The 13,405-nt window shown below is 39.6% G+C and overlaps 1 protein-coding gene across 1 annotated transcript in view; it reads right to left on the bottom strand.

The window, feature by feature from the left end:
* Window positions 1-1,320: 1,320 nt before the first annotated feature.
* The window catches only part of ccdc88b (coiled-coil domain containing 88B), a 66,129-nt gene continuing 54,044 nt past the window's right edge, over window positions 1,321-13,405 (bottom strand). Inside the window, exons 25-28 of the mRNA XM_040015756.1 lie at window positions 8,776-8,883; window positions 7,136-7,293; window positions 3,591-3,932; window positions 1,321-3,281 (exon numbers count right to left, since the gene is read on the bottom strand). Of these exons, the coding sequence (XP_039871690.1) occupies window positions 3,211-3,281; window positions 3,591-3,932; window positions 7,136-7,293; window positions 8,776-8,883 (679 nt within the window). The 3' untranslated portion in view covers window positions 1,321-3,210. The remainder of the gene's footprint in view (window positions 3,282-3,590; window positions 3,933-7,135; window positions 7,294-8,775; window positions 8,884-13,405) is intronic.

The following is a 13,405-nucleotide window of genomic DNA, read 5'->3' as shown; positions in this document are numbered from 1 at the left end:
TATTTTGCTTTCTGCATGAATCTGACCCTGAGAAAGAAACTGCATTGCGGATGACTTCATTATTTTTTGTCTCACTTCCGTACTTAAATCTTTCTCTTGCAGGGATTTTTATGCTTTTGGTTCACCTTGCTCCAGTGCTTTTCCTTCTTACCTTGAAGCTCTGCTCACAAAAAAAAACAGCAGCTTTTAAAAGTCACACTTTTTTGACTTTGAGTGAGCCAACTTAAAGGAGAAGGCGATCAGAAGGAGCAGCGTGAACACTGAACATTTTTTCGTTAATCCTGTAAAGGTTTATGGAAAACGAGACGAAGCACTTCAAGCGCTGAACTTTAATGCTCAAGTGAAATTTACATATGAGGGCTCTGCTCCACTTTCTGCCACAGCCGAGCCACATATATGTCACTTATGATATAGCCCATGAAATCTACTCTAATGTTCCTGGTGTCTTCTTGCTGGCATCAGTAATTAACCGCCTCCACAGATGCTGCAGAGCTGCTATTTGAGAATCTGCTGAGGGATTTACACAGTGAATGTGGAGCTTTGGAACTGACAAGTGTAGTAAAAGGTCATGTCAAAATACAACTGAATACATCAATAAATAATGTTAACAATTAAAATGGAGACAATGTTATGACAGTAGAAACACTCAGCTTCCTAGTAGTCACAGAGGCAACTTTTTAGTCTGGGCTTGTTAAGATGAAATGCTGTTACTGCTGTTGCAAAAGAAGTAAAGAAGCTTTCTCAGAAGACCGAGTTTCCCACTTACTCAATCCAGTCCTTAATTGCGGACACCGGTAACTTCATTACCTCAGAGATTTTGATCCATATTGAAACGATAGCATCAAAGAGCTGCTGCAGATGTGTCAGCTTCACATTCACAATGAAAATCACATCCAAAAGTGCTCTACTGGATTGAGATCTGGAGACTGTATGCCAAGACAATATCCACACATTACACCACCAGCAGCCTGAACCGTTGATACAAGGCAGGGTGGATGTTGTTCCCGCCCATCTGAATGTTGCAGCAGAAATCAAGACTCATCTGATCAGACAACGTTTTTTCCAGTCTTTTGTTGTCCAGATGTGAATTGAGTTTTCTGTTCTAATCTTACATAAGTCTCATCTGTGTGCTCAGAGTTGCTCTTCTGCATACATTTTGTAACAAGTGGTTACTTGAGTTATTGTTGGCGTCCTATCAGCTAAGAATAGTACCCATGCTCGTGTTCTTACTGTATTACATAACTTGGTTTCATTCTTATAGCCACAACTCATCGTCTGTTATTTAATGTAATCTCTTCCTCAGTGTTTAACTTGCCTTGACTTGAGATTGTGGTGAATAAACATGCGTCAGAGGGTTTGTTTTTTTTTTTTTAATTCATCCTCATTTTTTAATTCATCCTGACAAAACTCAGTTGTTTCAATTTAAAGCCTTACAGTTCATATATCTTTACATAACTGAAAATTGCTGCTTGCAGCTTTTGTGTAGCTCACTGGTGGATTGGCTTTATCTGTCGAGTCTGGACAGATGCAAGCAGAGGTTATTGGCCGGTATTAACTAACATGTTCTTGATATATACCACATACATTTTCATAGTAGAAAGAAAGTGCAGTAAAAGAGATTAGAGGCTCAAAATGCATTGCTTACTTGTCTGCAGCACATGTAGCAGAGTAACATTGCAGCTGAACAAACAGTAGCGTGGTGTCAGCTGTGGTCTTCAAGTCGCCAACTCTAAGAATAAATTCAGAGTTATTTACCAACACCTTTAATCCCTTTCCCTTTTTAACGACTCTAGCATATCAGCTGTTATATGAGTATAAAAATCTTTTGGTCCTTTAAAAGTTGTCAGTCTGGTCTGGGTTTAGTTCCATAACTCTTAAGTAGCATTATTACGTTCCTAACAAGTCCTCCACAATAAAAGCCTAAATTTCTTGTGAGTTACTCCATTTCAGAATAACACAACAAAACTCACTTGATTAAAAAAAAAGTCTCTATTTATACTTTTTCTCTTAATATTAGGAGACGATTGTGGTGCCATTCAATAAAAAGCAAATCTGAGTTTGGAGAAGAAGTAGGTAATGACTGGTGTTCCCAGCCAGTTGGCTGGCCAATCAAGCACAGTATTAACATGGTCAGCAAACCATTTCATAGCAGTTTTGGCACAGTGGGCAGGTGCTAAGTCCTGCTGGAAAAGGAAATCAGCATCTCCATAAAGCTTATAAGCAGATGGAAGTGGATGAAGCGCGCTGAAATGATCCTGCTACATGCCTGCATGGACTCTGGATTCGAGCATCACGGATCAACCAGACATGGCACGATCACAGACCCCAGGATCTTGATTTACTAATTAAATGAAAAACTCACTTTAATCTAAAATGTCGACTTTGGACCACTGAGCATCAGTCCAGTTTCTTTTTTCCTTAGCCCAGATCATCGGCGTAATTTTGTGCTGAACATTGGGAGGGTCAAGATCTCTGTCTAAATAAATAAATAAATCTGGGTAAATTCCCAGATGATTAAACATGCAACTATTTTGCTGGTAATACCTGAAATGAGTAAAGAAAATCAACAGCCTACTTTCCAGACAGTCTTCACGAGGCTACTGTCAACCCTGTTTCTTGTGCACCTTTTCCTAACACACCGTTTCTTTCCACTGATATGTTTCGATACAGCACAAACAGTGAGCCTTTTCAGGAGCCACCTTCTGTGGCTCACTCTCTTCGTGGAGGGTGTTAATGATCGTGATCTGGACAACAGTCTTCCCCATGATTGTGTTGCATGCACTGAACTCGACTAAGAGATAAACAATATTTATAATTTATATTCTAGGAGTCTGGATTTCTAATTTTTATGAGCTAAAAGCCAGAATCACAAAAACGCTTTAAAATTGTTGTCTTTGTGTGCCTTAAATACAGAATATTTGCAGGATTACCTCTTTGAATTAAAATGAAAAAGAAAACATTTTCACAATATTCAGCTTTTTTTTTATAGGTGCACTAGATATATAGATGGTGTACAGTTAGTTTTATTTATAGTATGTACTAAGGAGGGTGTTAATTGCTTCACAAATGAGTAAGATCTCAAATGACTGATTAAAGCATTTATTCATGTATTCAAAAATACTAGGAGGATCTTGTATTTAAAATATGCAGACGCACAAGAAGAGGCATGAAAACGGTTTCCATGGAGCACATAATATAAAACATTTGTTATTAATTCAGCTGGGGGGAGTCTACACTTCTGTCTTGTGCCGTTGTGCAGTCGTCACTCGAGTGCTGATTATCTGGAAGACAAAAGAAAAAAAATACTAGGTCTACCTTTGAGGGATTTTAGTTGGTGTGGTGATTCTGTGCAGTTTATTTTTCTTTACAGTTGACTTTCATTTGGCTTAATGTTTTTCTTATTACCCCAAAGATGTGCTCGCAGCTCACTTGTTAACACAGGAGAAGTTTGAAAATACTGAACAAGCTGGTAAATGTTTTTCTTCCGAATAATCCCCTTTGTTACTTATTTACAGTTTTCCTTCTTAAAGAAAAAAAAGATAAAGAAAACATGAACATGAATCTTTCTCAGCCCCCTTTCTCCTCCGCACCTTTCACTTCATCCTCCTCGGCGCTCTCCTGACCGGTCAACGGGGCGTCTGCTTCCTGAGATGCATTTCTCTCTCCCTCCCATAGGACGGCGGCGTTGTTCTGGCTGGAGCGTAGCCGCTGGCGTGGATGTGTCTTCTGGTCGCCGGGACTAAAAGACTGTGAAACTCCCGAGCCTGCTCTGGCCAATCCCAACCCCCAGCCGTGACGGGATCCCAGTTTACGACGGCCCCCGGAGCCAGCGCGCGTAGCTGGTGCGCCGGGAAGAGAGACCTCCGGGTCTGTCTGGGATGCAGATTTTCTCAGGGGAGAAGGAGAGACCGGAGCACTGCGAGGGTCTGGAACTGTATGAAAAGGATTCATAAACTATTATAAAGGAAACCTTAATATAAACCAAAATATAAGTTCACTGTTGCAGTTGATAATTTTATCGTTAATCATTCATTCAGAAATATTCATGTACAGGATCCTCTGCATTTGTGTTTAGCCAGATGAGCCCATTTACAGCACAAAGATAGAAGGTACATTTTTTCTTTTCCAGTGCCAAAGCAGTTTCAGGGACTCGGGACAAATATAGGTTCGAGAAAAAAAAGAAAAGAAAAGATAACTGTGGCTCAGGTGGTTGGCCTGTATTGCCATTAATGGCGAGGTTATTAGTTTGATTCTTTCCCTCCTCATGTCTAAGTGTCCTTGAGCCACACATTAAGCCTGTACAATCTGCAGCACTGCCAGCCATCAATCCATGAGTGTGAGACCGACAAGTGATGTGGACCTCTTTGGTTTGATACAGCAGAAAAGCAGAGAAAAATCAGTTCCTAACCCTTCATTTTAAACATTTATTTAGCAATTATCAAGCCACTATATTACACGTATAAACAACTAAATGTGCATGCTCTATAGCAGGCATTCGTGGCACATATGTAAAATATTGTATTCGTTTGAAATGTTAGTCTCTTTTAATAGTTATTGAAAAATAAATTGTAATGTCAACATGCCGATAATTGCAGAGCAGAATTTATTAAATCCTCCTGTTCAACATTTAACTGTATGCAAACATATAACGGCTGGTTTATAAAATATTACGTAACACATTTTGGAATTATTGATTTTAAACACTTAAATGTGTGCTCATGCCTGTTTCCAGCTACATTAGTGTCTATTCTAAGCTGTTTGTTACGTATTTTTATGCACTACTAATAAATACTTAACAGTGCCGCCGAGAACTCGAGCACATTTTCAGCACTAACAATAACAATGAAAATGCATCATTTAGGACATTAGGCTGAAAAAACGCTGCACCTTATCTTGTTCAGACTGGAGTCGAGTTCGAGTTATTTTCAGCAGAATCAGAGCTCACAGAGTGGATGATATGATATTTTATGTCTAAAATAGCATATCTCTCTTGCTATATGTATATATTCTTAGGAATTGAAATGCGAGGTGTGATAAGAACGATATCAACAACAAGTTATAATGAGCACTTTCCAATATTGCCTAGAACTTTAAGTTTTCTTAAAAGCAGGGGTTAAAGTCGGCAAGAGTGCATTCTGACACCTTCATAAATCAGTAATTAAATGTGATAGACAGTTTAATACAAAATACTATAAATCAAGTTAATTTTTCATGCTTCATCTAGCTGATGCTGTGGAGACAGTTAAGTACCGCCTGTAACATCATCTTTTTTTTCCTCTCTTTTCTTTGCTGTCTTGCATACACACTACAGCTGTTAACAAAGCTGTTTGTCCCAGCATTTCAGCATCTAGCGCTTCTAAAGAGAGAAACGAGCATAAACAGACTAACCTTTTTCTTGAAATGGCAGGTATTCAAAGAGCTCAACTAGTAAAATCCAAAACACCACTTGAGCTGTGCAGTGTGGTGCACAATGAACCTGCTAGCTAGAGTTGTTGTACTTCTCAGGGGGAAGAAAAATATCAGCTTTCTTCTCTGAGACAGAGAAGGTTAGACAAAGATGTAAGAAAGACAAGACAGGAGAGGAAGATGAGAGATCATTTTTAAAGGTAAGGACAGCTCTGCAAGTCTTCTCCATCTTTTGGCTGCTTCCTTTAGAGGATCATCTGCCGCCATCGCACCCTGTCCCTAGCATCCTCCTCTGTCACACCAACCCTCTGCATGTCCTTCACTACATCCATGAACCTCAGAGGAGATGGGGGTGTTTATGCAAACCAATTAAGCGATGATAATTCCATGTTAGTTAAAGTTTAAGCTGGACAGTAGTTTGCAGAGTTGGGGAAGACTGATATCCAAGGTGACATTTACTTTACATCCTGGCTAGCATCAGAGACGTTACCTGAGAGATGAGGCACTGAAACAATTCAGAATTTAAATTTATTTAAATCATATATATATATACTCACTGACCATCAATGTGAAAGTTAGTTAATTTATATAATGCTTCAAAATAAGTGCCTGCATCCAGGAGGAGTCTACTGGGAGTCATCAGTTTGAATTTAAGCTGATGATGTTCTTTAGTAACAATTTCACTATTATAGTGGGTTAGTGTTGGAAAGCAGCCACGGTGCTGCTTTAAAATCTGCTTATATACTGTAGAAATGTAGTTGGCTAAATCCACAGAGAGCAGTAAACCTCAGAGAAGCAGCAGCAAAGGTCAGCTGATCACAGCTTGTACACAAAAAACAAATCTACTAGAGCTCATAGTAAAAGTTAGTTGACTTTGACTCTGCTGCACTGCAATACTGAAGCTTAGGGTTCCCCCACCTGCCAAATACACCTGTTTAAAAGCATAAATGATATAATAAAAATATTCCTTTCTAGATAATCTAATGCACCTTTTTTTTAACAAAAGAGCTTAGCATTGATACAAGCCTGATCGTTGCAAGAATACTACTCCAAATCCAACCTGTCATGTTAAACAGCTGTGAATCAGTTAAATGTTTGTGGTAAACGTCACCCCAAACATATTAAACAGGAAGCAGTTTTGAGAAATGTCTTAGCTGGCTCTTCACTTCAGGGAGTTTTTCTGCTTTTCTCTGCTTGTTGTGAAGATGAAAGATCAAGTCTTTCTCTGGCATAAAAAGAGACGAGTTTAAGAAATCCAGGGGTTTACAGAAAACACACTGCAAGGGAAATAAAAATTAAGTGAGAGACAATGTTGGTATGTCAGAAGGAGAGAAAACACATCAAGAATGCAGGTTGAGGATTAAATCCCGGCTTTGAAAGCGTCTGCAGAGAGTTGTCTTTCTGACTCTCAGTCAGTAAATGCATAAAAAGCGAATGAAGCCTCACGAATCTCTTTCCTTTCAACATGTGGTTAGCAGAGAAAGCCAGCCTCTGTGAGTCTTGGCACTCTATGGGGAGAGATCTAAGGAGAAGAGAGTGGTATCAATGCCGACCACACTTGGTAGTCATGAGATGATTTGTATGCATGCCTGCAGGCTCGCTTGATGGGCTGAGCATGTGAGCATATCTTTGTGAAAACCAGTCAGCTGCTGTTTGTGTGTTTGTCGTTGTGCAGGAAGGGCAGGGGGGTATAGTGAGCTTGGTTCTGTGGGTGTGTGTGAGATCTCACCAGGCTGAGGTGCGTGTGTGTCTGATGTAAATTCAGCGCTGTCGGCCAGGTTTTCCACGCTGCCCGCGGCGGTGAAGAGGGCGCGTCCCTCTCTTCCTCCTCCTCCTCCCCGGGGTTTGATTAGCTTCTTCATCCTATCTGCAATCCAGTTAGATTTCCTACGAGGACACAGGGGACAGGGACCATTTACAAAGAGATGAGCTATGGGAGTGTTTGTGTGTGCATGCACTGCACACCCTGATTTTTCCAGAAACAATGGGAGGAAGCCAAGTGTCAGGGGTTTCATCTTGTTCACAAAATGCTTTTTGTGCCATGTATCGTTTATGCGCCAGGATTTCACCTGCAGAAGGTGCAACTGGAAACGCTATAATTAAAATGTCACCACCATAAAAAGGTGTAAATGTACAAGAAGAGAATGGTCAGCTGTCAACATGTCTGGATGCCAAAATCCAAAATCCACCCCTGACAATATGATTCTGTATTCTTCTTCATTGGTTTTTAACTGACACATTTACTATCAGATATGTTATCCATCTCAAGTTAGTGTTTTATTTTCCTGTAGTGATGGATTTTGTGATAAAAGGGTTTATCAGAATCATGCAACATAACACGGCAACACTTTAAAAATGTATACTTTGACAATATCAAATGGATCTTCACAAAACACTTGGCTCGCCACACACTTAATAAACAGTCAATGTAAAACAATCCAGTGCAGCTACTCTGCAACTAAGTCTAATTTTCTGCAATGTTCTGTTTTTGTTGGCACTGTGAGATGATCTGTGACACGGTGCCTTATCCGTTTGGAGACAACTATCAGAAGACGGTACGCTGTGTCAAAGGAAAAGACAGGATCAGCGACAACATTCAGACAGACTGTGGTCCGATGCTCAGCAGGTACAAGCGTGCCAAGAAGATATCTCCCAAACCCTTACATCACCACTAGTCTGAACTATTGGAGCCAGGATGGATCCATGGTTTCATGTTGTTTACACATGAAAGTCATGGCAGAAACTGACTCCTCAGTCCAGGCAACGTTTTCCAGTCTTCTATTGTCCAGTTTTGGTGAGCCCGAGTAAACTGTAGCCTCATTTTTCTGTTCTACTTTCTGTTTTACTTAAAAAAGTGTCTTTAAGTGTACATTCATGCACGTAAATAAAGAGGATAAAAATATTAAAGTAGTGGAGTTTCCATATTTGTAATGAGGTAAACAAACAGTGGCTGAACTGTCCCTAATAAAGTGTACGAATCCAGATTGTATTATGGCTTCCTTAAACTTAAACTACGAGTTTACAAAATGTGAATTTACTTAGGTTTAGTCTTTATTTGAGAGTTGAGAATTTAAAGTTAGTGTTTACTCTCCTTTAACTCTTTTTTTGTCTCCGCTACCTCCTGAGGGATCTCTCAGGCTCTTTCACTGCAACTTTCTCTGCTGTGTTCGCCGGCTAATCACTAACGGTGCCCATCTTTTTTGTGTCTGGTGGGAATCTGACCTACACCTATCATATCCAACAGCTTCAACTGCCTTTCTACATGAAATCAATATCACTCACTCCTGTATTATCTACTGCACGGGTGTAATTAACAAATACATTAGCAGCTTGGTGTATTGTACATGTAAACAAATTTATATAATGTACTTGGCCTTGCTGGCTGGGGATGGCATGCTGGGCTCGAGGACTCTGTACTGATCCATAATCTTCTCCACCAACTTCTGCTTCTCCCGTCGGAGCTCGCTCAGCTTCTCCCTGAAGGAAAACACACGAAGCATCAGAACAAAGCAGCTCAGAGGAAGCGGGAGGAAAATTTACACATCGTCGTGCATGCATTATCAGTGCAAGTTAATAGGATTATTCTGGTAGCGTGCACGAACGTGGCTGTTGGTGTGTGATTTAACTAACGCCTAAAATCCTCTTGTGAGTAATGGAGACTTCTGGAGCTCGTTTCTCTTTTTTTTTTTAACAAGCACATCAGATACGAGACTGTGTGTTGATGTTATTGCGACCCTGTTGAGCTGCGATGTGCTCAAGTATGAATCTGCTGGAAAAAACAGCTTGTATTCTCAAATCAGTCTCAAAAGCAGGAGTAATAGATGGAACATTTAGTCCAGCATCAAGGTATCGGGACAGTTTTAGCCTCCCAGTGTTCACGGTGCTGTTGATGGCTATTCAATCACTCCTTTAGCCCACCACTTTTTTCCAGACTGAAATTTTTCAACAGCTATTACAGAAATTATAATTCAGTTACAAAAAATATTAACTGAATTATAATTTAATAAAAATAAAATTGTGTCATGCAAATTTTTATGATTATCTACTTCATTTGTTTACCAAATTGACAGCTGTGCTTCTTCCTCAGAATTTGTATTACGACTACAGTATTAAAACTATGAACTAAGATCGAGACTCTTGAGGGAGGTTTTAATTCATTTTATGAAAGCTTCTCAGTCATTTTTACGTGTTTTCTCACTCGATTCAAAACATTTCCTCCTGCACTCGTTTGAAGGGAGAACATCGTTTGACTACAGCACTGGCTCTCAAATACTTTGCACACCCTTTCAAAGTAAAGTATTTCAGGTGAGCAGAAAACAAATCAGTTAAGTGCGATGAGTCTTAAAAACCACTGCTCAGAGGTATGCATCTTTTTTTTTTTTTTTTTTTGAACACAACTGGACTTTTCACATGGACGAATATGTAACCTGCATTTTGAAAAATGATTTGCAATTGGCAGCAGGTCTGTAATAGGATTGGGTGTAAAAATAGTTTTTCTCCAGAGTTTCTCAAAAGCAAAGATGGGCAGAGGTCTGTAAAAAAAATCCATCATCAAATTATGGAACAATTTCAGAATAATGTTCCACATTGTAAAATTGTGAAGACTTTTAACATCTCATCATCTACATGGAAGATCATCAAAAGAGAGAATCTGGAGAAATCTCTGTGTACAGGTGACAAGGTCCAAAATCATGTCTGTGATCTTTGGACCCTGAGCTGGAAGTCACTGCATGGGCTCAGGAACACTTTTGGAAATTGCTGTCTGTGAATAAATATGTGCCATCCCCAAATGCAAGTTAAAGCTCCATCACGAAAGAAGAAGTCATGTGTGAATTCTGAATCACTGCTTTGGGCAAAAGTTCATTTAAAATGGATCGAGGCCAAATGGGAAACTGTTCTGTGGTCTGGCTTGTTATCAGCACTCAATTCAAAAGCCTGCATCCGTGATGGTCTGCGGGGACATTAGTGCCTTTAAAATCGGCACCGCATCTGTAAAGGTACCATGAATGCTGAAAGATATATCCAGGTTTTAGTGCAACATATGCTCCCATCCAGATGACGTCTTTTCAGGAAAGGCCTTGCATACTTCAGAAAGACAGTGCTGCGGCGTGGCTGAAGAGAACTGAAAACATTGGGAGCTTCATGAAACACAAAATACAACAGAGAAGATCCAGGACTGTTGAGTAGCTAGAATCATACATCAGACAATATGGGACAACATTCCTCCCCCAAAATCCAGCAGCTGGTCTCCTCAGCTTCCAGATGTTACGCACTGCTGTCAGAAGAAGACAGGATGCTACCATCTGCCATCAAATTCAAAATGACCTTATTTTTTCCTAGACTTGTGCATTTTCTCAGTTTAAACATTTGATATGTTTTCAGTGTTCTGCTGTAAATAAAATATGAGATTTGCAGCTCATTCTGTTCTTTTATTTACTTAAAAAAGCATCCAAACCAAAGAGCCTTGCAACTTTTAGATCAACTTCATCCAAGTACTATTACTCTAAAATTAAATACAAAATAATAATAATAATAATAATAATAATAATAATAAAATTCTATTAGAATTTCATTTGTAATCATTGGTATAGTCATATTTGATCAAGGCTACAGTCAAACCTTTTGGAATAAAACACCGAAGGTCTGAAGGACACCTCTGCTTTTCCAGTTTGATGCCACTTAAATCTTTACAAAATAACAAAATTGGTGCGGTCACCCGACGGGTCAAAACTGCTGAGTTTTTAAACTGACGGGGTGAACATTCACCAGCAAACAGCTGCTTTTAACAACACTAACATCCATTCAGGCTCATATTTCGGGCCACCTGGTGAATATAAATTCTGTGTTTCTTCTTCTCCCTTTTAACTCGCTCTCTAACTTCTGAGGGAAATATCTTTCAGCAGCTTTTCAGCAGCTAAACACGCCTGTCAAGACAGCTATCTCAGTTGTTTTTATCTTGCGCACTCTGCCTCAGTCCAAAGCCATTTCTCATTTCACCCAGGCTCATGCATTTCGTAGGAACTTTCCATCCTGCCATTCTCCATCTACCAGATATTCGCAGACTTTCCACACCGGTCAAATCCACCCGACTCCTACATCCACCTGCTCCTGGGTCACCACTAGAATATATATACCAGTCCCCTTCCCCCAGTTTTCTGTTTGTGTTTTTTGCAACATATCCCCTGAAATGGATCCTGTTCCCATACCACACATGATCTTTTCACAGCTACACATTTTCCGATCGGCTGGCAGGTGATATCTTGCCTTTTTTTTGCCTTGCCTTTGTTTACTTGTCTGGTCTGTGTTCCTGCTGCTAAATTGTAAGACGCAGCCAATTTCAGTAAAATCCTGGATACATACCACACAGCGGGTTTTTAGAGGGGTTTGTTTTTTAGAAAATACTTGCCTCTCGATGATTTCACCATTAAACAAAGGGGGAAACAGATACTAAATCCTTCCACTGAGCCGAGAGGAGCTGAAACATCTGATGACTCTGTTTGTCACAAAAACACATTTTATATGCAAGTAAATACCTGACAAACTGTTTTAGTCATCGCAGAAAAAGACTATCGTTTCAATCTGCAGTAATTTATATATTTATTTCTAATGTCTCTTTTATATCAAAGGAAGTTGGTTAAAAAAAAAAAAGCTTTTATGTTGCCTCTGAAGGGAATAGGTTATCTTTAAACGTCTGCTTCTTCCCATCTTTTCACTTATTCTAAAATCCTTTTTGGTCATTTCAAATCAGGTTGTTTATATTTTCATTGAATCGCTGTTCCTTTCCTTTCATATTTTTTTTATTGTACTGCTCCAATGTCATCATTTACTCAGTGAGCAACTAGCTTTGTTTAATTTATATTTTTATTCAAATGTTACGCTACGTACTGTTCCATATATACAGTTAAGTCCACACATTTTTGTACTTTTGCCTCTGTACACGAACACGGTGGATTTTAAATCAAACAGTCAATGTGTGATTGAAGTGGAAACTTTCCGCTTGAATTCAAGGGGTTTAACTAAAGTATTTCATTAACTGTGTAGAAATTACAGACATTTTTTAATACAAAGTCCCAACTCAACATGCTACTGGACAATTAATTGGCACGCAGTTTCATGGCCAGATGAGGCCTCTTCTCTTGTTACTCCATAGCAGATTAAGCAAGTAAATGATCAGGAAGTTATTTTAAGTGAACTTGCATTTGGTCTCTTTTCACTGGAATGCTCAATATGAGGGCCAACGAGATGTCTATATAAGTGAGGAAGGCCATCGCTCATCTCCAGGTTAAAAAACAAAATAAACCAATTAAAGATTGCTAAAACTTTGGACTACAAGAATGTAGTGGCTGAAAGGCCTGAAAATCCACCACAGAAGTTGTCCTTCTACAGTTGAGATGACAGAAAACATCTGAAAGAGCCCGAATAGATCTTTAAAAAGTCTTTAGACAAACCAAGATTAACTTGTACCCGAATGATGGGAAAGAAAAGTATGGAGAATGAGAGACACAGCTCATGATCCAAAGCTCACCACATCGTCTGTCAAACATAGTCGAGGAGATGTTTTAGCACGGGCATGAATAGCTGCCAGTGGAAAACAGATCACTACCGTCTACTGATGATGTGACTGCTGTGAGACTCAGCAGGATGAATTCTTGAGCGTACGGGGCTCTACTCTCTGCTCAGAGTCAGAGAAACGAGGTGAGCTTAACAGTGCAAATGGATGAGAGTTTCTCAAGAGAAAGCAAAGGGATACTCTTCAATCGCCAATTGAGTTATCTGATCTCAACCCAACAGAGCATGCCTTTAGTTATTAAATACAAAAGTGAATGCACAGAGACGAACAAACAATCCACGGCTTCTAGACTTTAGGGAGTCACTGACTGCAAAGGATAAATAAATATATTATAAAGGGATAGATGTTTTGCATGTGTGCAGCAACTTTAGGCCGGCTAAAGCAGCTTAAACAGGTATCAGCTGAGCCATCACCTGACCTGGTCTGGAG

The sequence above is a fragment of the Simochromis diagramma genome, unplaced genomic scaffold (genome assembly GCF_900408965.1).
Source record: "Simochromis diagramma unplaced genomic scaffold, fSimDia1.1 OVJJ01000685.1, whole genome shotgun sequence".
In the NCBI taxonomy this organism is placed as follows: Eukaryota; Metazoa; Chordata; class Actinopteri; order Cichliformes; family Cichlidae; genus Simochromis; species Simochromis diagramma.
This window is presented reverse-complemented; position numbering and strand designations above follow the sequence as displayed.